This window comes from Eptatretus burgeri, chromosome 3, assembly GCF_056783735.1.
Source record: "Eptatretus burgeri isolate ZD-2024b chromosome 3, Ebu_testis_v1, whole genome shotgun sequence".
NCBI lineage: Eukaryota > Metazoa > Chordata > Myxini > Myxiniformes > Myxinidae > Eptatretus > Eptatretus burgeri.
In genome coordinates, this window is record NC_140963.1 from 119,258,105 (window position 1) to 119,278,634 (window position 20,530).

The 20,530-nt window shown below is 44.0% G+C and overlaps 1 protein-coding gene across 6 annotated transcripts in view; it reads right to left on the minus strand.

Moving 5' to 3' along the window:
* Positions 1 to 1,110: 1,110 nt before the first annotated feature.
* The window catches only part of SLTM (SAFB like transcription modulator), a 156,222-nt gene continuing 136,802 nt past the window's right edge, over positions 1,111 to 20,530 (minus strand). For 5 of the 6 annotated variants that reach the window (XM_085875349.1, XM_085875348.1, XM_085875345.1 and 2 more), the window contains 4 exons: positions 18,606 to 18,656; positions 7,665 to 7,872; positions 7,280 to 7,419; positions 1,111 to 1,506 (listed from right to left, as the gene is read on the minus strand). In XM_085875349.1, coding sequence (XP_085731475.1) covers positions 1,326 to 1,506; positions 7,280 to 7,419; positions 7,665 to 7,872; positions 18,606 to 18,656 — 580 coding nt within the window. In that variant the 3' untranslated portion in view covers positions 1,111 to 1,325. The remainder of the gene's footprint in view (positions 1,507 to 7,279; positions 7,420 to 7,664; positions 7,873 to 18,605; positions 18,657 to 20,530) is intronic. The other variant, XM_085875347.1, reaches the window with a different exon arrangement.

Consider the following 20,530-nt stretch of genomic DNA (forward strand, 5'->3'; position numbering starts at 1 on the left):
TGCCAATCGGAGCGTTTGAAAATCTGATGCATCTCAAATTATGAGGCATCAAATGATATTGTATCCACACCTAAACAATGACGTGCGATTACTCAAGCGTGTTGCAAACGTTTATTCCAAACTCACCTGAAAAATTAACCAATGACACTAAAATAAAACCAGGATACAAGAAAAGGGCAACAGCTTTCACACCATTTTGGAGTTCAGAAAATTAATATTTGCAAGTCTGGAACATCAACGTCAATGATCAATAGGCATAAGTCCCATTGATTCGAAGCTGGTGCAAATAAGGGTTTATGACATCACATTCACAGGGGACTCGAACAGTGCAGGAGGAAACATTCAATGTTATAGTTGTCAATCAAACTACACACTCGGCGATGCATTTTTGTCACAATGAAAATGGCGATGTCCAACCGTTTTTTTTTTGTTTTTTTACACTATTCCAACTGGTGACCGCAGTTCATAGGAATGATTGCGAAGGCCCAAATGACTACTTTAAGTTGATCAACAAATATTTTCCAACTGAGCATCTCTGCAAGCTTGCGGTTTCAGAGGTTTGTTTAAAGGGTACATATAGCTGAAGGGGGTGTGGGGTGAAGGGTAGGATCCTGGAAATGGTCATTACCCTGTGGTGGGGAGGTGTGCAGGTCAACACTGCACTTGGAGTGACAATCCTGCAAATCTGAAGCAGACAAGAGCAAGTGTTATTTAAAGATTGCAATAAAGTAAAATAAAAATAATTTTTTTTAAAACCCCGAAGGTACGATACTGATTACCCAAGTCTGAATTTCTTCACATATTCAGCAAAGTGAATCCAAATTATTCAATGTACATTGTGGTTTGTGGCGGTTGGTTTACATTCGGCCAACTGTTTAAAAAAAAATCCATCCATCCTGCAAGACACACTACACACCACAAACCCCATCCACTTGCTCAGAAGTGGCAAAATGAATGAAAAATAAGGGAATGAAAGTATCTAATCACAATAACAGGTGTCAGATTGAATGAGGTCAGAAATGAGGACTCAACGGAACAGGAAACACTCGACTGTCGTGAACCCCAACAAAACAAAAGAGGGGTTGAAAGAATAATTTAACAATCAGCAAGTAGTTTAAGTTTGTTTATTCAAACAGGTCGGTTCATGTTGAAACGTGAAATCGATAAAATCAAATATAAAATACAGTGGAGAGAAAAAGAAAAAAAAAGAAGAGCAACCATGAAACAAAGCACCGATAACAAGGTTTTGTATATTTCGGAGAGCGAGGGACGTGTTGAGGGCGGCACATATTTGCTTCCAAAAGATCGGTGCTTGGTTGGGACGCTCAGTAGCGACGTGTGTTACGTGGATCGAAGCGCATGTCTGCATTGGAGGCAAAGAGACGAGCAGGCACAGAGAACCCCCCGGAGGGAGGCAAAGCACCCGCAGCCAACATCTGTACCGTTCGACTGATCGCCTGCACGGAGGGCTGTTGTGCAGCACCAGATGGGTACCCACTGCCGTGGCTGTTGGAAGAAATAAAGGAATCAATAAAGGCCTAACATTCAAAGCTGTCCCATTTAAAACTCTGTCACTGCATCATCATTCACCAGCATCTCATTTATACAATGGAATCGAGAATAATATAGGCGCGAGTAACATATTTGGGATCTTCATTAAAAGGACCGAAATCCAAGTGCTCAATGTTCCATCTGTCTTACACAGGTCTACAAAAGTACATGACCTGCAAACAGAATCTTATGGTTCACTTTGGCATGGGTGCACACATGAAGGCACCACAGGGTGTACCCCACAAACAATTCCATGCAAGAAAAGAGAAATAAAAACCAATTCAGAACTACAACGGCACACCAAGTGTGTCGCCTCACCTCGCGTGCTCATTCTGAACAAAAATATCACCGTTGACAGAACAGACTATATGTTATGGCCCATGCACCCTGTTGTGTCATACACATTGTCATTATCCGGAACTTTATTATTAGGATATTTAACAGCCACGATTGTGCACATTAAGGCTAAATTGTGTCAATGAAGGTGAAAAGGATTTTTTTTTTCCAAAGTATATTCCCCATGGCCGATCGATCACATGAATGAAGTTTCGCATTATCTGTCAAGTGGATCTGGAGGAGATTTTTTAAAATGCTATTTTCAATCCAATATCACAAACTGGACCAACATGTGGAACATGTCTAAAATCATATACTGGTCCAAAACGTGGAAAATGTCTTTCAATCCTGACAAAACTCACACCCTCATTATGTCTCTCCGAAAGGACCGTTTGGAACTCACCCCCCCCCCATCCACTTTCTCAACAATCCTCTGGAAGAAGTCTTCTTTCAACTTTCTGGGTAATGCTATCTGCCATGATCTTTCCTGGGAAAGCCACATTTCCAACCTCGCCTCCAAAGCCAGTCGCCGACTCGGAATCCTTCGTCGTGCAAAGTCCTTTCTCGGCCCATTTGAGCTCCTGACCACATACAAAGCTTTCGTCCACAGCCTGATGGAGTACTGCTCTCCCCTCGGGGCTGGTGCTCCGACCTCTTACCTTTCTCGGCTTCACGCTGTGGAAACAAAGGCATTTCGGATCATTGGTATCGACCGCGATGAAGCTGAGTCTTTGGGCTTCTCACTCTCTCATTGCAGGCAAGTCAGTGGTCTTTCTGTCTTCCACAGTCTCCTCTCCGGTCTTCCCCTCCTCCCCGCTTTGTCTGTGATTTGTCCCCACCATATTTCCGCAAGGCGCTCAAGATCCACCAACAACTCACTTCTGGTAAAACGACCAAAATCACGAATCACTGCTAACCTTCGCTTTCATTCCTCTTTTTTCCCACTTTTGGAATAACCTCCCTCACTGTTCAATCCCATTCTTCCCTCCAGGCCTTCAAAACGGCTGTTTTGTCCTTCATCTTTCTTATCGTCCTCCATCTTTTCTACCCCCGTTAATCCACCCCTAACCCACCTCCTTCAAATTCCCTGCTTTCCTTCCTGAAAGTCCCTGTAATGTCCATCTTGCGTACGCAGTGTTCCCCGCCCCTTCCACAGACCTCCTAATGTCGCTGTTCCTCATTGTTTTGTCCTTCCCCCTGTGGCGCTCTTGTCTCATACCCCCCCCCCACCCCGATGCGCGTTGTGTGTTAGCTCTCGTACGAGCCTCGACAAGGTATACAAAAAAATAAATAAATATGACCGACCAGACCACGTAACAGATGGCATCACATTGGGTCGTAGATCAGATAGATGTTAGGTTTCAGATTTTTTTGGACAAGGATTTCAATTCAACCAATTTTGGCTGGAATACTACTTCATCGATGACCTTATCATTATCACCCAATATACCCCATGGGGAGTTGAGACATGCCAAGTTTCAAAATTTTTTTTTTTCGTTCAACAGTTTCGAACATATCCAAATGTTCTCCTTATGGCTGGCATACCGAATCATGTGACCTGTTGTCAGTTGTAAATGAAATATTACCCAAGGGGAGTCCTTCTGAAGTTTTACATCGATTGGACAAATGGTTGCAGAGAAAAAAAGTTAACATGCCAGGGGGAACCGCACACACATAAAAAGCAAAACTAAAATGAATACTTTATCATTGCTGCCCCCTGCCTCTAGTTAAGTGTAGTAGAGAGTAGAAAAATCGTGCAAATTATGATACAAGCATCAAATTTGGCATTTCTGTTCTGCAGGGCTTTCTGATCAAATCTGCCCGATTGGCCATTTGAAAATCCAAATTTTGAAAATTTTGAAGGGGGGGGGGGGGGGAAAAAAAACTTCAAAAAAAATTTGAAGTCACAGCTGGCTGAAATTCTTGTGAACATCCCAGACAGAGAACCAAGGGGAGATGCAGTCATCATTGATGGCTCAGCACTTATCAATGCCCTACCTCCACGCACTTCAAAGATATTTGATGACTATGCTAAAGAAGACATCATCCCAAAGGTGGAATCCTGTGGTGCCAAGTACGAGAAGGTGGACGTAGTGTTTGATGTGTACAAGAAGTAGTCTGAAGTCTGAGGCAAGGTCGAAAAGGGGGCAAGGAATCAGAAGAAGAGTGACAGGAACCAGTAAGACCCCCAGTAACTGGAGAAGCTTTCTTCGAAATGACAGAAACAAGACTGAGCTGTTTCACTTCCTTGCGGAAAAGATGTGTGAAGCACAGACGATAAGCACAGTCATTGTCACAAAAGGAGAAGATGCCATTAGCAACACAAGGAAGTCACTGGATGCTGTCTCTCCATGTTGTCATGAAGAAGCTGACACTCCAATATTTGTACACACCAGGGATGCAACGACGGATGGTAGCAAGTCCATTATCATTAAGGCTAATGACACGGACGTACTAGTCATAGCAATATCTGTACTGCCATCCTTACAGGAACTAGGTCTTGAGAACATGTGGATTGCCTTTGGCCAAGGAGCCAAGGCGCGATGAATTCCAATCCATGAGATAGTTTCTGCAATAGGGCCTGAGAAAGCAAGAGGGATCCCATACTTCCATGCGTTCACTGGATGAGACGTCGCGTCTGCCTTCCGTGGTAAAGGGAAGAAAACTGCATGGCAGACTTGGAACATCTTTGATGATGTTTCTGAAACATTCACCAATCTCAGCCAGCATCCAACAATGATTCGTGATCTTGACTTTTTTGAATTTTTTCTTCTTCAAATTTTTCGAAATTTGGATTTTCAAATGGCCAATCAGGCAGATTTGCTTAGAATCCCCTGGAGAACAAATGTGCCAAATCTGATGCTTGTATCATCATTTGCACGATTCCTCTCAAAAATTGCTGTTATCTGCCCCACGACTCCCCTCTTTTGTTAAATACAAAGTCAAGGCACTAATGGTCCATTGCTCTCTCTTGATCGACTCCACCAAGAGTCATGGCACACACTAATTTATGCATGTACAAGTGGAAAGGCTGGGTGGGGGGGGGGGGCATTCCAAGCTAGAATGTGAAATAGGTTAGATTTATGCCTGCATTTGGGACCTGTCAGAGCTACGTGGTATGTAATATGTGCACTGATGAGGGCAGTTCCTGTAACTCGAGCAGAATATGGTAACGTTGTATTGTGTAAAATCTTTAGTGCAGGCAAGGCCAGGTGTTAGACTTGTGGGCACCAAGGCACACGTATCGCCAACTGCTTTAAATGGACAACATAAGGGCCGTTTGGCCCAGAAGATTGTCGGCCATGGTGGTGCAGGAAGTCGCAGAGAGTCCTGGTGGACTCCTTTTACGAGTGGCTTCCCCGTAGGGTGAGACAGCCCAAAAGATGGTGCTGCCCACAGAAAGCAGGCGACGAATGAGAGGACAATCACACGGTGGCAAGGTGATGGTCCCGAAGGGCTTAAAAGCAGAGTCCATGCACAAGGCGAGATGAAACTACATCAGATCAAACATTTCTCCATTTTGTGGCTCATGAGAGGATAATAGAGAAAAATAGTCTCCTCATTGCCTTGATCAGCTTGAGCAGAGTCCACACCCATTTGCCCCTTTGTTCAGATTTGAATCCGGTATTTTAATGGGCGTGTGTATGTGTCTACGTATAGGTAGTGAACAACCGGGAGGCGACGATGGTTCGCGGGCATTATTGAACAATGCCACGATAGGTACAATTGAGTTAGTGGAAGCTTTTGAGGAAGCCATTCCGTAAAAACCTATCTCTTCTGTCAAAATTGACCAAATCAAATCGGATTTTTTAATATGTTGAACTTATGGACATTACGCACAGTTTTGAGGAAATGAAATTGTGAGAAAAAAATAAATAAAAAGTTAAAGTGGGCGTGGCTCGCCCCTCATACAAAAAGATACGAGACCATGATATCTAGCTTGTGTCCAGGTTTCATCAAGATCACATCAAACGTCACGCACGGAGCTATGCTTTGGAGAGAGTCACAGACAGACAGACAGACACAAGGAAAATAGTGGTCACTGCTGGCACCCAAGAACCAAAAAGAAAAAAATTACCCATGTGGGGGTGACAGTCATCTCTATAATGTTTTTTACTATCATAATCGATGAACCATTGCCAGATATCTCCTAAAATGACAGACAAGATAGGTTTTGAAAATGGCGACTTTCACAACTTTCGTGACCTTGACCCTGACCTCGAATCCAGGAAAAAAATATGTCGTTGGGCATCACTCATCGACCTCTACCCACATACCAAATTTCATCAAGATCGGAAGTAAAAAGTTTTCTTTGTACCGGGAGGTGTTTTTGACCATCTTCCAGGTTACGTGGAGGCCAAACGGGACGGAAATTCAAAAATCTGTCCGGTTAGATACAAGATAATATTTTTTACAATCATAATCAAAAAACATTTGCCGAATATCTTGAAGAATGGCGGACGAGATAGGTTTTGAAAATGGCGATTTTTATAACTTACGTGACCTCGTGACCTTGACCCTGACCCTGACAAAAGTTATATCGTTGTGCAACACTCATCGACCTCTACCCACATACTAAGTTTCATCAAGATCGGAAATAAAAATTGTTTACGGACGTACATTTGGTCCGGCTTTATTAGGTCATCTCGGTAGAGATGATCTAGAAAGGAGACGCCAATGTAGAGTCACTTAATAGGGTGTTGGGCCACCATGTACAGCCAGTAAGGCCTGTATGAGCCAAAGCATAGACTCCACGAGAGTCTGGAATTCTGCAGGAGTGATGTGGCACCATTCTTCCACAAGTGAGTCAATCAACTTACACCTGTTTGATGCAGGTGGAAAAGTCTCAAGCATCATTCCAGAATATTCCATAAATGCTTGACTGGGTTCAGATCTAGTGACTAAGAAGGCCATGACATATGGATAAATGAGTGTCATGCCCTTCAAACCATTGGGTGAACACATATGCTCTGTGGATGAGGGCATTGTCATCCTGGAAAACAACCCTCCCAGCAGGAAAGAAATGTTGAAACATGGGGTGAAGATGATCACTCACAATACTATGAAGTGGTGCTTGGCATTGACCTTGCCTTACGAGGGAATGACTGCACCCAAAGCATGCCAGGAAAATGCTCCTCACAAAAATGCTCCCGACTGCAAATTTGGAAATTAACGCTTTAAATTAATAAAAGAACAAAGTGTGAATTTGGAGACAGTATGGTCATTCACGGGGGTTACTGACCCTCGGCGGTTGCATAAGTAAGTCTTCAACATGTGAAGATAATCTGATGTCACAGTTACTGTTTTGGAATTAGGGACTTTACCATTTTCCCCAAACCCCAAGAGTAAAAAGAAGGAAAAATAAAATGTGCTTGAAAATACAATTTCTCACCGCATTTGTTGGGATAAGAATCCTGCAGAACGATGCAAGTCTTGCCCAAAGGCGTTTGCTTGAGGTGGGCCACCACCAGTCCAAGGTTCCCTTGCACCACGGTCTGCAAGCGAATGTCGCTCAACCCCAAAGTGAGATGGCTGCAGACGAAAAACCACCAGCATGTTAAAAAAAAAAAAAAAAAAAAAAAAAAAAATCAGAGATGGACTGCATCGTGTCATTCGCAGGTACAACCATTATGCAGGAATGAACACGATCAAGTGCAAATCCAAATGAAAGAATGATTTAAGAGATCTTAAACAATAGAAGTATTGCAGAGCAACAACATACACATGACCATGCCAAATGTCAGCTTGCCCCAAACAACAAACGTGGCGTGTCATACCGGCATGCCTCCGCTGCCACCAACACTGCTGCCACCACCACCACCCCCACCACCACCACGTTCAAGTATTGAGCGGGATGCATCACGTGAGCCAAATACACCACCACCACCCCCGCCGCCACCGCCACCACCGGCATTCGCCGGTAAGCCACGAAGGTCTGGCTCGCGTCCACGTTCCATCCTCATTCGTTCATTGTCCCGTGAATCCCTGCCACAAAAACATCACAAAGGATGATCAAATTATATTTGGTACCATGAACAATGGAACTTCAACTGATTACAAATTAAGAAGCACAGTGAATGTATTCTGATACCGGATCGACAAATAAGAGAAGAAAAATCATGGAAATAGTTCTCTGCTACTTATCGAGGGGCATGAGGCCCATCCTGCTGCAGTCAATAAGTTTGTTCATTGCTTAAAACTGCATTACTGCCACAACGATTTCACAAACAAGCTTCACTTCCCATATTTATAACTTCTATATTCTTAGAAGAACAAACATTTTCAACACACCCACAACAGGCAGACAACCAGAACTGCAGAATTAACAGACACCTTCAAATGTATTGCCTCAGTAAGCATGTCGACTCACTATACTGTTAGGTCGACACCAGTCGATTCACATCAGCAGTACCCCCACTCGGACTATTATTCTCAAAGTGCTGAGATAAAGAACATGACTCTGTCCTCTTCCCGATGGATTGAAAAAAAAAAGTAAATTCAAGGGAGAGATGTCAAGTTTATTAAACTTCCAGGAAGTGAAATTGACCCGTACCTTCAGATGAGTTTTTTGAGGTTTTTCACTTGTTCAGATAAAAAAAAATTGCCTGTCCTGGACAGTTGGACAACCGTTGGTGTTGAGCCCAGAAGGGGCAATGTTAGGGCATGTGACTAAGGAGTCGGATCTGGGGTAGTAACAGACATGAGGAAGGACGAAGGGTTGGAGGCAGGAGGTAAAACTAAGATAGCACAGCACCATGAGACTATTGGAAAAGCTCATTAGGTTTTAGTTTTTAAAAGGAGACATTACAAATCAAAAGAGGTAGTCTGTTTACTCCACTGGAATCTATGGGTAGATTTGGATCGGAATGGACTCTCGATGGGTGTGTGGACATGCCGTGCCTGTTACAGGTGCCGGAGTGGCAAAGTTTCATCCCGTATCTTATGGAGGTTCTATCTGGTTTTCCTTTGTCCTTGCGCCCGTTTCCAAAGCATTTGATTCTCGGATTTGCTTTACATAGGTTAAATGTTTCTCTTTGCGAGTTACAGAGCAAAATACATTTGATAACGCTCGATTTCAGAGTCGTTTGCCGCATCAACGTATTTTCTAAATTATTGAGCCAATTATTTTTTTCCACCCATGACATGCAGCTGTGTTTGTGATCTGTGTTTATAAAGAATAATGTTTGTGATCATCTCCCTGAAATGTCGATATAAATGTAACGTTTTTCGGTGAAAGCTCCTCAAGGTTTCTGGGTTGTATAAAGTCCGTACTGTAGTCGGTAATCAAACCGACTCCGACCTGCCAATTCCCGAAAAATTGCTGTGCATATGTGTACATATGCGGGTTTCAGAATGTGGAATGGAGTCAACCAAGGACAGGCTCAAATCACCCACCTTCATTTCGGTAAGGGGTCACGATTCATGGACCAAGTTGTGAAGTTTCTGTTCTCAAAGTTTTGTGCCAAGTGCTCTCTTCAGGAGCCCGTTGAGCCCCGCACAGCTTCCAACTGTAGTTTGTTTGTTATAATTTTCCTTGAGAAGGTTTTTAGCTCACCTGTAAAGTCGTTCCGGGGAGCTTATGGGATGGCACATCGTCCGTCCCCAAATACTTGCAACTTCTTCTCAGAAACTACACATACGATTTCAATGAAATTTGGCAACCTTCATCACCAGTGATGGCATTAAAAAAATAAAAACAAGTCTGAAGACGACGATAGTTCACGAGCGGTATTTGACGATGTAGATTGTTTCAGAAGTCAAGGATGAGACAATGTGATAATGTTTGACCAAGTTATAAAAATGATCAACATGATGTGGTACAAGTGACATGTTGTGAGCTGCAAAATGTCGAAAACCCGGTTTCGTTCAACAACTTTAAAAATTTGACCTTTGCATAACCTTTAAAGGTCCCAAAACAATGTTGTGGACATTAAAATAAGGAAACGGGATACGTGCTCTTGCTTAATGGAGTTAGTTCGTCGAAGAAGGTCGAAAACCCGGTTTGATTCCCACAACTTTGAAAATTTGACCTTTGTGAACTTTAAAGGTCAAAGGTCAAGGATTATGACCTTTGGTGCAAAACTTCCTCTGGAACATTCCAGGAACAATATAACGTCATATAGGCTATATGGCATTTCACACTCCTATGATTATCCATACTTTGATGAAATCAGCGTAAAAAAACAAACTTGTAGGGGGCGCCACGGGCAAGGTGTTCGAGATAGAGAAAAATGGTTTCAAGACTTGAGGTGGGGAATGACCTCAAGATTATGCATAAAAAATATTGTCATCCCAGCTCTCAAAGTTTGGGCGGTCGTATGATTTTTTATGTCAAAATTCGAAATTTTCTAAGTTCATGACCTTGTGACTAAAATGAAAAATCGAGCTCCGTGGGGCTATGCAGGTGCCATTGGGCTAACCAAATACCGAAACTCCTGCCAGATTCGACAACCCCCTCGGAGAAGATGGATTTTTATGTCAAAATCGCAATTTTCTAAGTTCGTGACCTTGTGACCTTGATATGAAAAAAAAAAAAAAAAAGAGCTCCGTGGGGCTATGCAGGTGCCATTGGGCTAACCAAATACCGAAACCCCTGCCAGATTCGACAAACCCCTCGGAGAAGAAATTTTTTTATGTCAAAATCGCAATCTTCTAAGTTCGTGACCTTGTGACCTTGAGCCGAAAATGAAAAAAAAATAAAAAAAATAAAAAAAATAAAAAAAAAACGAGCTCCGTGGGGCTATGCAGGTGCCATTGGGCAAACCAAATACTGAAACCCGCCAGATTCGACAAAACCCCGAGGAGATGTAAATTGAAATCGGCTACCCCCTAAAAACACATTTTTTGGGCGTGGCTCCACCCATTATGGGCGGAGCCACGCCCATTTTCAGGAAAACAACGACATCATGATATAAACCTCCCACCAAAATTTAATCAAGATCGGATCGAAAACCCACAGAGCTATACTCGGGACAGACAGACAGACAGATACACAACAATAACGAATATAGTGGTCACTTATCTTTTTCGTGAACCAAAAAACACGGTCTGAAGGGGTCCACAGAGGGAGTTTACAGGAGGTGAGTTGTCTCCCCAAAGAGGTATTTGTTTTCTTCTCAAACGATACACATAATTCCGATGAAACGTCACGAAAACCTTCATCACTCATGGCGTACCAAAGTTTGTTCATGACATTAGAAAAATCTGCTCAACGGGGATTTAAGGGGGATTGCCCCCCAAAATATGCATTTGCTTTCTTCTCCAAAACTACACACAAAATTCCGATGAAACGACCACAACCTTGATCACCCATGATGTACTAAAGTTTGTTCACGACATTAACAAAAATTGGGGTCTAAGGGGTTTTACGGGAGGGGGAGGGTGTTGCCCACCCCCCAAAATATGTATTTGCTTTCTTTTCTGAAACCACACACCTAATTTCGATGAAACTTGACCACAACCTTTATCACCCGTGATGTACCAAGGCTTGTTCATGGCAATAAAAGAAAAAAATAAACCAATGTCACCCTGCGGGTGACCCGTATCTTGCCAAAAGGTGACCACGTGTGACTTCTTGAAGGTCACACTGAGGTGAACAGAGCTGCTATCCACCAGGAGCGACTCCTTGAGGAATATCTGCCTACGAGAGATTCCGATGAGAATCGTTCTACAGAGTAACCATGAAAAATATGCTTTTGCCTCATAACATCACCAAATGACGTCATAATGTCTCAAGCTTGACATATCGAGAAAGCACTCATCGAGGTGTTCAATTTGAGGTACTACACGATATGGTTCCTAAAACTTGAAAATTTGACCTTGGGGTCAAATATGTTTGACCTGAGGCGCTAACCATGAAGGTCGAGGCCAATCGCCACCAAAAATTAATCAGCTGAGCGCCAGACCATGAACTGTATTCCCATGAAGTTTGAAGACGATCCAATCAAAATTACTCAAAAAATAAGGGTTTCGTCGACTCCCCTGATTTGCGACAAAGTGACCTTGACCTTTGACCTTCAAAATTTTATGCGCTGAAAGGGACCTCTATAGGCCTCTGATATGCGAAGTTACAAAAATTTCCATTGATAACTGTGCTCTGCAGAGTGATTTATACGTGATTACAGACCAAAAAAAAAAAAACATGAAAGTCAAGGCCAATCGCCACCAAAAATTAATCAGCTGAGCGCTAGACCATTAACAATATTCCCATGAAGTTTGAAGACTATCTGATCAAAATTACTCAAAAAATAAGGGTTTCGTCGACACCCCTGATTTGCGCCAAAGTGACCTTGACCCTCAAAATTTTGTGCACTGAAAGGGACCTCTATAGGCCTCTGATATGCGAAGTTACAAAAATTTCCGATAACTGTGCTCTGCAGAATTTTTTATACGTGATTACAGACAAACAAACAAAAAAAAATAAAAAAATAAAAAAACATACAAGCTGAGTAACATATCTTGCAAAAACTTTGTTTTGGCAAGATAAAAATCCATCGGTATTTACTTTCTTCTTCATTATATAATTTGTGGGTCATCCATGCCTACCAGTGGTTGCCTGGTTATCTTATCCAACCACTACCAGGTGAGCACCCAGAGGTATTGCCCCTAAGTTTAATGTCTCTGCGAGGTTCTTTGTTATCATTCCTGTAGGTCCAGCTGTCACTGGTACAGCTTTGGTATTCCTCCGCTTCCAGGATCTTCTCACTTCATTCTTGAGCTCTTGGTGTTTGGTCATTTTCTTGATTTCTGCATCGTTTCGTCCAAAATCATTGGCATTAACACCTCAATAAGCAGACTTCTTCTCAATTTTTTTGTACCAAAATATGATATCTGGTTGCAATGCTTTGTTTTCAATATTCACGCTCGATGGGATCATGGGGTCATACATGAGTGGTCGGTACTTCCATGTTTTCAGTGATGACTTTTGGTGCAGGTTCCCACAAATTTTCTGGAACTGGGACATCAAAGTTTTTGAAGATGTGCCAGCAGATTACATTATAAACTCTGTGACGTTGTGTACAGCTGTTCTGACACAAGATGTGTGTGTGTGTGTGTGTGTGCGCGTGCGTGCGTGCGTGCGTGCGTGCGTGATTAAACATTACATATCATTCTCTTCACGAACCCCAACCCTCCACCCCTCACCTTTATCTCTGCTTTTGTTTTTTTTTCTCGTCTGTCTCACTCATCCCTCCCCCCTACGGTTTAGCAACCTTTAGTGAGGCATAGCTCTCCCCACCTCCCCCCACCCCCCTTCCACGCTCTTCCCCCCTTCCAAGCTTCCCCTCCCTCCTCTCTCTCCCTTGAAGGTGGACGAGGAGGTGAAGAAAGGGCGGAATCAGCGAGCAGGTCGGTGAAGAAGGGCATGTGGAGAAGGTGAGTTGGAGATCCAGCGTGAGAGAGAGAGGGGGGGGGATGGCTTCGCGATCCGCCTTTTATAAGCTCTGCTGTGCATGGTGGGGGCGCCACCCCAAAGTGGTGTCATCACCTGAATCAGGCACTTTGATTGGCCCCGGCCACTGCGCGTCCCTGCTGTGATGACCGGAAGTGGCTCCACTCCACTTCTGGCAAGATGGTTCCAAGCTGCAGAATAGTCTCGCTCCAAACCCCACGATATGAATCGCCTTGCACCGAACCCCGTGCCGTGCCCTGGCGACGGTCAATGTGCCTGCTCCGTGGTGTGCCACGCGGCCTGAGCAATCCAGCCGCACAGCATGCCTCTGCCTGGTAGTAGCTGCATCGAGGCGGGGGTGCAGGTGAATGTCTGCTGTCCGCGGGAGACATTTGTGGCCATCCTGGTCAGCGAAGACCGGCGGTAAGATGTTATTGTAACCCCATGCGCAGACCCGACCAAAGATGTGTGTCATTGCTGCCCCGTTCTGCACAATGATGAAGTATCACGGGCTGCGCACGAGTCAGCCATTGTACACGTGGTCAGCGCGCGGGTCCGCCCGCCATCGAGCATGGCCCGTGCAGTGCGCGTGGATCCGCCATTGTACACATGGTCAGCGCGTGGGTACGCCCGCCATCGAGCATGCCCCAAACAGTGTGCGTGGGTCCGCCATTGTACACGTGGTTAGCGCGCGGGTCCGCCTGCCATCGAGCATGCCCCGAACAGTGCACGTGGGTCCGTCATTGTACACGTGGTCAGCCCGTCATCGAGCATCGTGTTCGCGGTTATCAAAGGCGGTGGGCGCACGGTGCCAACCCTGATCCGCACCATGAAAAGGAAAGAGCAAAGATATAAGTGGATTGAAAAAGAATGCGCCACGTGCATATTGTATGTTAGCATTTGTTGTGTTGGTTATGCCTCTGATCGCCTGAACAGTGGGTGGGGGGGGGGGGGGGGTCATCGCCGTGGAGCTCGCGCTCCGTGCAGCGCTGGTGTTTATTGTTGGCTTCTACTGCTGCCCTTGGTCTTTTGTGAGAACGCATTCTTACGCGAAAGGCGCGGCTGTAGTTTTTACAGATGGATGTCTGAACGGAGTGCTTGCCGGCCTCGCGAGGACCCCTTGCTTGGATTTACCTCAGGAATCGAGAAAAAAAGAATAGGAATGAGGTTCAGAGATTTACACAACGCACTGTCCGTTCGACCCACGAGACAAGAAGGAAGGCACTATCTGAACGTACATTAATGAAATAACTGACTGGGGACCACTGTATGTTGACTGCCATTGGTGTTGGAAGGATGTGGTTTCCAGAACCACACACACACACACACACACACACACACACACACACACACACACACACACACACACACACACACACACACACACACACACACACACACACACACACACACACACACACACGTGGAGGGGGGGCTGGACCACGTTAACAGCCCCCTCCCCAAGTTGTGGTGACGGGCGGTTGACACCGACAGCTCCCGGACCGAGCGGTTCCTTATTTATAAGAGGTGGTCACGTTGATCCTCGGAGATTTTTTAACACACGCTGGAAGGGCGTGGGACAATGGCGGATGGGCAGAGGAGCACGGGGGAATGAAACGGATGCACAGGGGGTTTATCCTCGAACCAACGACAAATACACGAATACAGTTTCTTAAAATGAACACATTTGATGAACACAAAACAAATATTAACAAAGGACAATAATTCAAAAGGCAATGATAATAATACATCCGAGCGGGTTTGACGGGCAGCTCGGATACAAAACCTGATGCAACTGAGTGTTAATCAACCCGAATGACTACGGAAAGTGAAAACAGAAGTCAAATTGAATTTAAAATAAACGCGTGAGGCTGCAGGAAGCAAAAATCTCCATATGCTAGGAATCATTCCCAACATCATTATAAAATTTTCAAACCCGCGTTTATAGCCGAGAAATAAATACTCTAAATGTGTGCATTTAATAGCTGCATCCAGGACAGAGCTGGATCCCAAGTAAAAAGGACCCTCAGGCCACCGAGAAGCTCAATCACGCACCTCTGCGCGGTGTCATGTGACAGCCAGCTCGCAATCAGATGAAATGCCCTAACAAAATCGTAAAACGTCCGTTTTTCAAAGGAATTATTTTAGAGACTTGTAGAGCATATCCCCAAACCATATAAAATATAAACATTAATCTCACAGACGCTACAAATAAGCAGTCCCTCAGGAAGACAGGTTATGAGGTGAAGCAGAGAAATGAAAGCATGTGGTGTCCCTTCCAGAGTCTCACGGTTATTTGAATTCAATATATTTTCCTCATGAAAAGTGTGTTTCTGAGCAGATTTGCAAGAAAATTATCTTCATTAAACGTGTAGCGACACCAGAAGGTCCCAAAAGTGAAAACAGAAATCAATGAGAACTTAAGACAGCCTCGTTATTTGGCATGGAAACGGATGGAAGCTACTCCTTGCTGCAATGCATTCCACACAGACTGAGGATATAAATATTCAATTTTCAGAAAACTTGATGCATCCGAGTGTTGATCAACCTTAGTGACTATGAAAAGTGAAAACAGAATTTAAATTGAACTTAAAATAACCGCGCGAAGCCATGTTAAAGTCAGCGGACCTCGTGTTGCCCAATAAACAGGGCCAGACAACAGAGGTAACGAGAAACTAGTTTGCGAATTAAATCTTCTTAATAATCCCTATGAAATCCATTATGCATTATAGCCGTCCGATGCTTCCTTAGAGGCCATTCGACCAATCGGTCATTTTGCACTTGATGACCCTGTAAACCTTGACCCCGAGGCGAAAATGCATAAGAGCTCAGATGATCTATAGAGAGCAACTAGTACTGTCATCGTGTCAAGTTAGAACTCAATCGGCCAAGACGTCTTGGAGGAGATAGAAAAATAAAATTTGTTGACGGACGGACAGACAGAGACAGACGGATGGACCTGAGGACATCGAACAGTTTTCTTAGGTCAGATAAAGTAAACAAATCCTGCAGTCGAGGCACCTCTCACACAGACTCAATACACACAAATGGAACATGGAATAAAAAGAAAACCCTTCCCTTCAACCACTTCTGTACTTAGCTTGGACCTGAGCTGGTCCTTGTGGAACTTGGACTGGAGGCGCTTCTATTTACACGTGCAGACACGCAAATGGCACCGTCACATCTCTCATAGCAGGACAAATGCAAGCGGCACTCAACACCAAGGCTCAGACTTGTAGCTGCTTCATGAGTCAATTGTCCTCACCGACCCGCTGTGACATACACGAGGCTCCGGGTCCATTTCTCACGACTCAACCAAGAGCCAAAGGGCCAGTCTCTTGCTTCGTGCATGCACTAACCCTGAACTCTCCTCCTCCTCTCAAGTGCGTTCTCTCCCCCTCTCCTCTCAAAAGGCGCCTCGTGCCTCCGCTCTTATCACGGCTCCCCAAAAATGCGCAAGCTCTGAACTCCCGCCTCTGATTCTCTTCTGAATAAACTCTGCCCCGTGCGTTCCTCACACTGACCCCATGTATGCGCTGTCGATCTCTCATCTTATACAGTCGGAAAGAAGCCTCCCACAATGCACACCCAACCTTCCTCTTTATAACACTTAAAATCCTCTGCCTCTGGGGCGTGGCCTGCTCACATGAAACCCAGGAACGCGGGGCTTCTGCCTGCTCGACATGCCTGCTTGTTCCTCCTCATGGTTTTGGTTATAAAGACAGAGAGGACAAGTCACAGAGGGGCGATTACATCCTGGGGAAACATTCTTAAACCCGAGCTAATTAACACGACACCACCCCTTCATGCGGTGACATGCAAAACTGAAGCTCACAGGTTCCCGACTTACTCGCATTGAGATGACTCCTACACGTCCACGGACCAACTGCACTCAATGCTATATTCCCTATAAAATTCTTCCATCTACCCCCACAACCGAAACAATATACATCTCCACATGCACAGTGTATATGCATCCACAACGTTGGTTTGAATGTACTTTCCGCCCCAAATTTCTAGTTCATTTGGTTTTATTCTCTCCCCCACGATACCGTTCTGCATGTAGCGAATGAGTCACCATTCTGCATTTAGCGAGTGCAGCACACAAGATGGGTCAGCCAGGGCTCCCTCAATACCATATTTAACAGCGATGCACACCGGCAATGTCATTTGATCAGTCAACCACATTATTTACATCCACAGTTCAAAACATTCTGATCAACCCACCCATGACAATATTAATGATTCCTCCCCCTACAAATCCCCCACACCATCAATTTCTAAACAAAATCCCAGACATTGCCCCAAAGGTGGGATGACACCAATGAAAAGGTCTTCCTTGTTCAGATTCAAAGATTTTCACCAAATAAGCCGAGCTTCGAATGTATGAAAGAGGAAGGAAGGAAAATAAATAAACAAACCTCAAAGTGAAAACATCTTCCATAAATTACAACCACCACGGTATCCTTGGGAGACGGCAAGATTTTACGGAATTCACCAGAAGTGGAACATCCAATCTCAATCGACAAGGAATAGGTCGTCACGGACTTCAGTTGGAAAGACCATCACATCAGCCAAGCCAAACTATTGGACAAAAAAATCTTCAGACAAAGTGGCCACAATTGCTTTCAGTGGAAACTGCAGATTGTCATCCAGTTTATGCTTTTAAATTACTCAATCCTGACATGATCTGGATACGAACCAAGACCACCGATAAAAGGCTGACAGTCATCTCTCTTAAAGCAGAAACAAGCGAAATGGATTGTTGCAAGCTGCTGAAAATTTATTTTGTTGCAATGGTCATCACTGCCGTGAACGACGCTTAGCTGCCGTCACAGAGGCAAAATGCTTAGCATTTTTGAGACCGTCGAGGATATGTTTTGGACGCGTCGAAGAACCGCAAGGTTCAGGATTAGAGCACGTCATATAGTTCTAAAAGCTTCCAAGGTTACTATACAAGTTATAAAACTTCCAAACCAAAGACACTCGTTTATTTATTTTTATATTCAGTGACCTCATCAACATAGCAGAGAGAAAACTGACACCGTCCAACATTTCCTTAATTTCGAGATTGACAAGCTGCTCCAAAGCCAATCAATATGCTCCAAAGCCAATCTCGGCTATTGCAATCGCAGGCTCCGAATTTTATTTCCTCAAATCTGATAGCTCCACCACCAAATCATCCATACCCATGTTAAAGCAGTTGGTATTCCGAGAGGATGTGTCCCCAAAAACATCTCGCCTTGTTGGAAACTTTTTGAGAACCCATGCATAAACTACAAAGTTGTCACCGGTGTACAAGTTACCTCTCAAGTTAATCTCAAGTTACCTCTCTTTTGAACCTGATGACTTGTCTGCCACCAGTGTGCTGGCTTCTTGTCTGTTAGAGAGAATGCAAATGACAAGGAATTTCCAGACACAAAACATAACACAGACATTAGAGGTTGGCTCGAAATATACTACAAAGAAAATTTCTCCACAATTGTAACAAATTGTTTCCCACAGCCCAAAAGGGAAAAAGGAGGGTAAAATGACAAGTAAAGCACTGTTTTTTAAACAAGTAGGTTTACCATATACAGTCGTCCAAATACTACCCTCATCTGGTCAAGATCATGGAAGGCAGACGGATTAACTCCCAAGTTCTCCCAGGACTCAAAGTATCCACCTCCGCTTCAGTAAGGGATCACAGTTTATGCATCAAGATGTTGAACTTTGTCGTTTTCAGAGTTTTGTTCCGAGGGCTCTTTTCAGGATCGGCACTGAACCCCGGACTGCCTCCAATTGTAGTTTGTTTGCGGTTATATTCCCCGGGATGGTTTTCAAAATCTCAGTGAGGTTCTTCTTTATTATTATTATTATTATTATTATTATTATTATTCCTGTTGCTCCAATTATCACTGGTGCCAATTTCAAAGATCTTCAGCTTCCAAAATCTCTTGATCTCATTTTTGAGGTCCTGGTATTTGGTAATTTTCTTGATTTCTGCATCATTTAAGCCAAAAAAAAAAAAAATTAAATCATTGGGTACTGATATCTCAATCAGCAAAGCTGTCTTTTTATTCATGAGAACGATGACTGGTCACAAGGCTTTGTTCTCCACGTTCACACTCGATGGGACCATCGGTTCGTTCGTGAGCATAATGTCCTTATTTTCAATGAATGCCCTTGGTTCGTGTTTCCATGAGTTTTCTGGAACTGTGGTTTAAATTTTTGCAGATATGCCAATGAATCGCTTTGCACACTTAGTCGTGTCATCGAATGTAAAGTTGTTCTGATGACGGTTCCCACCATCTTTTAAAAATCCATTGGTGTGGTGACCTTGATCTTGAGCATTTATGATGATCCATTCACCGTCCCAGTTGAGTTGACCTCTTCCGAGTCATTCCAATGCACCTTCTTTGTCGATCCCAACTCGGTCCAATTGTTTTTTGTATTTTCTTGCTCTTTTGTTGTTCTCCGAGTTGTTGGTGTGTATTTGTTGATATTTCTTATTATATATTTATTTTGCCTTTTTGTGCAATTGTGGGGAATGTATTTGTTGCAATTTCATTTTCCTGTGCAGTATTCTTCTATTTGCACCTGTTTTTTGAAATTTCTTGCAAGATGAGTTGGGGATACTTTTTCAGGCTTGCTGTGTTCATGTTTGTTTGCGAATTTAATCCGATAGTCTTGAGCATTTCACATTTTCAGCGAGACTACACTTGTTGCTCTGTGCACCTGGTTGAGTTCCATCAAGCTGCTCCCTCCCTCTAAAATCAGCAGGTACATTGTCGGGATGCACTGGTTTTTGGCGAACATTTTGTGAATGGGAAGGAGTTTATTTTATTTGGTAGACATTGTCAAGGCTCGTATGAGAGCTAACACACAACACAGAGCAAGGTAGGCATGAGACAAGAGGGGCGGGAGAGGGAAGGACAAAACTGTGAGAAACATCACAAGGAGATCTGTGGAAGGGAGAGGGATGGGGTGGGAAACACAGGGTATACAAGATGGACATTACAGGGACGTTCAGGAAGTAAAGCAGGGAATTTGAAGGCGGTGGGTTTGGGGTGGATTAACGGGGGTAGAAAAGATCGAGGTTTTGGATGGGGGAAGATAAGAAGTGGTGGTGAACAGCTGTTTTGAAGGCCTGGGGGGAGGAATGGGGTTGAAGAGAGTGTAGGAGTTTATTCCAAAGATGGGAAAAAGAGAGGAATGAAAGAGTGAAGGTGAGCAGCGATTCGTGATTTTGGTAGTTTTACCAGAAGGGGGTTG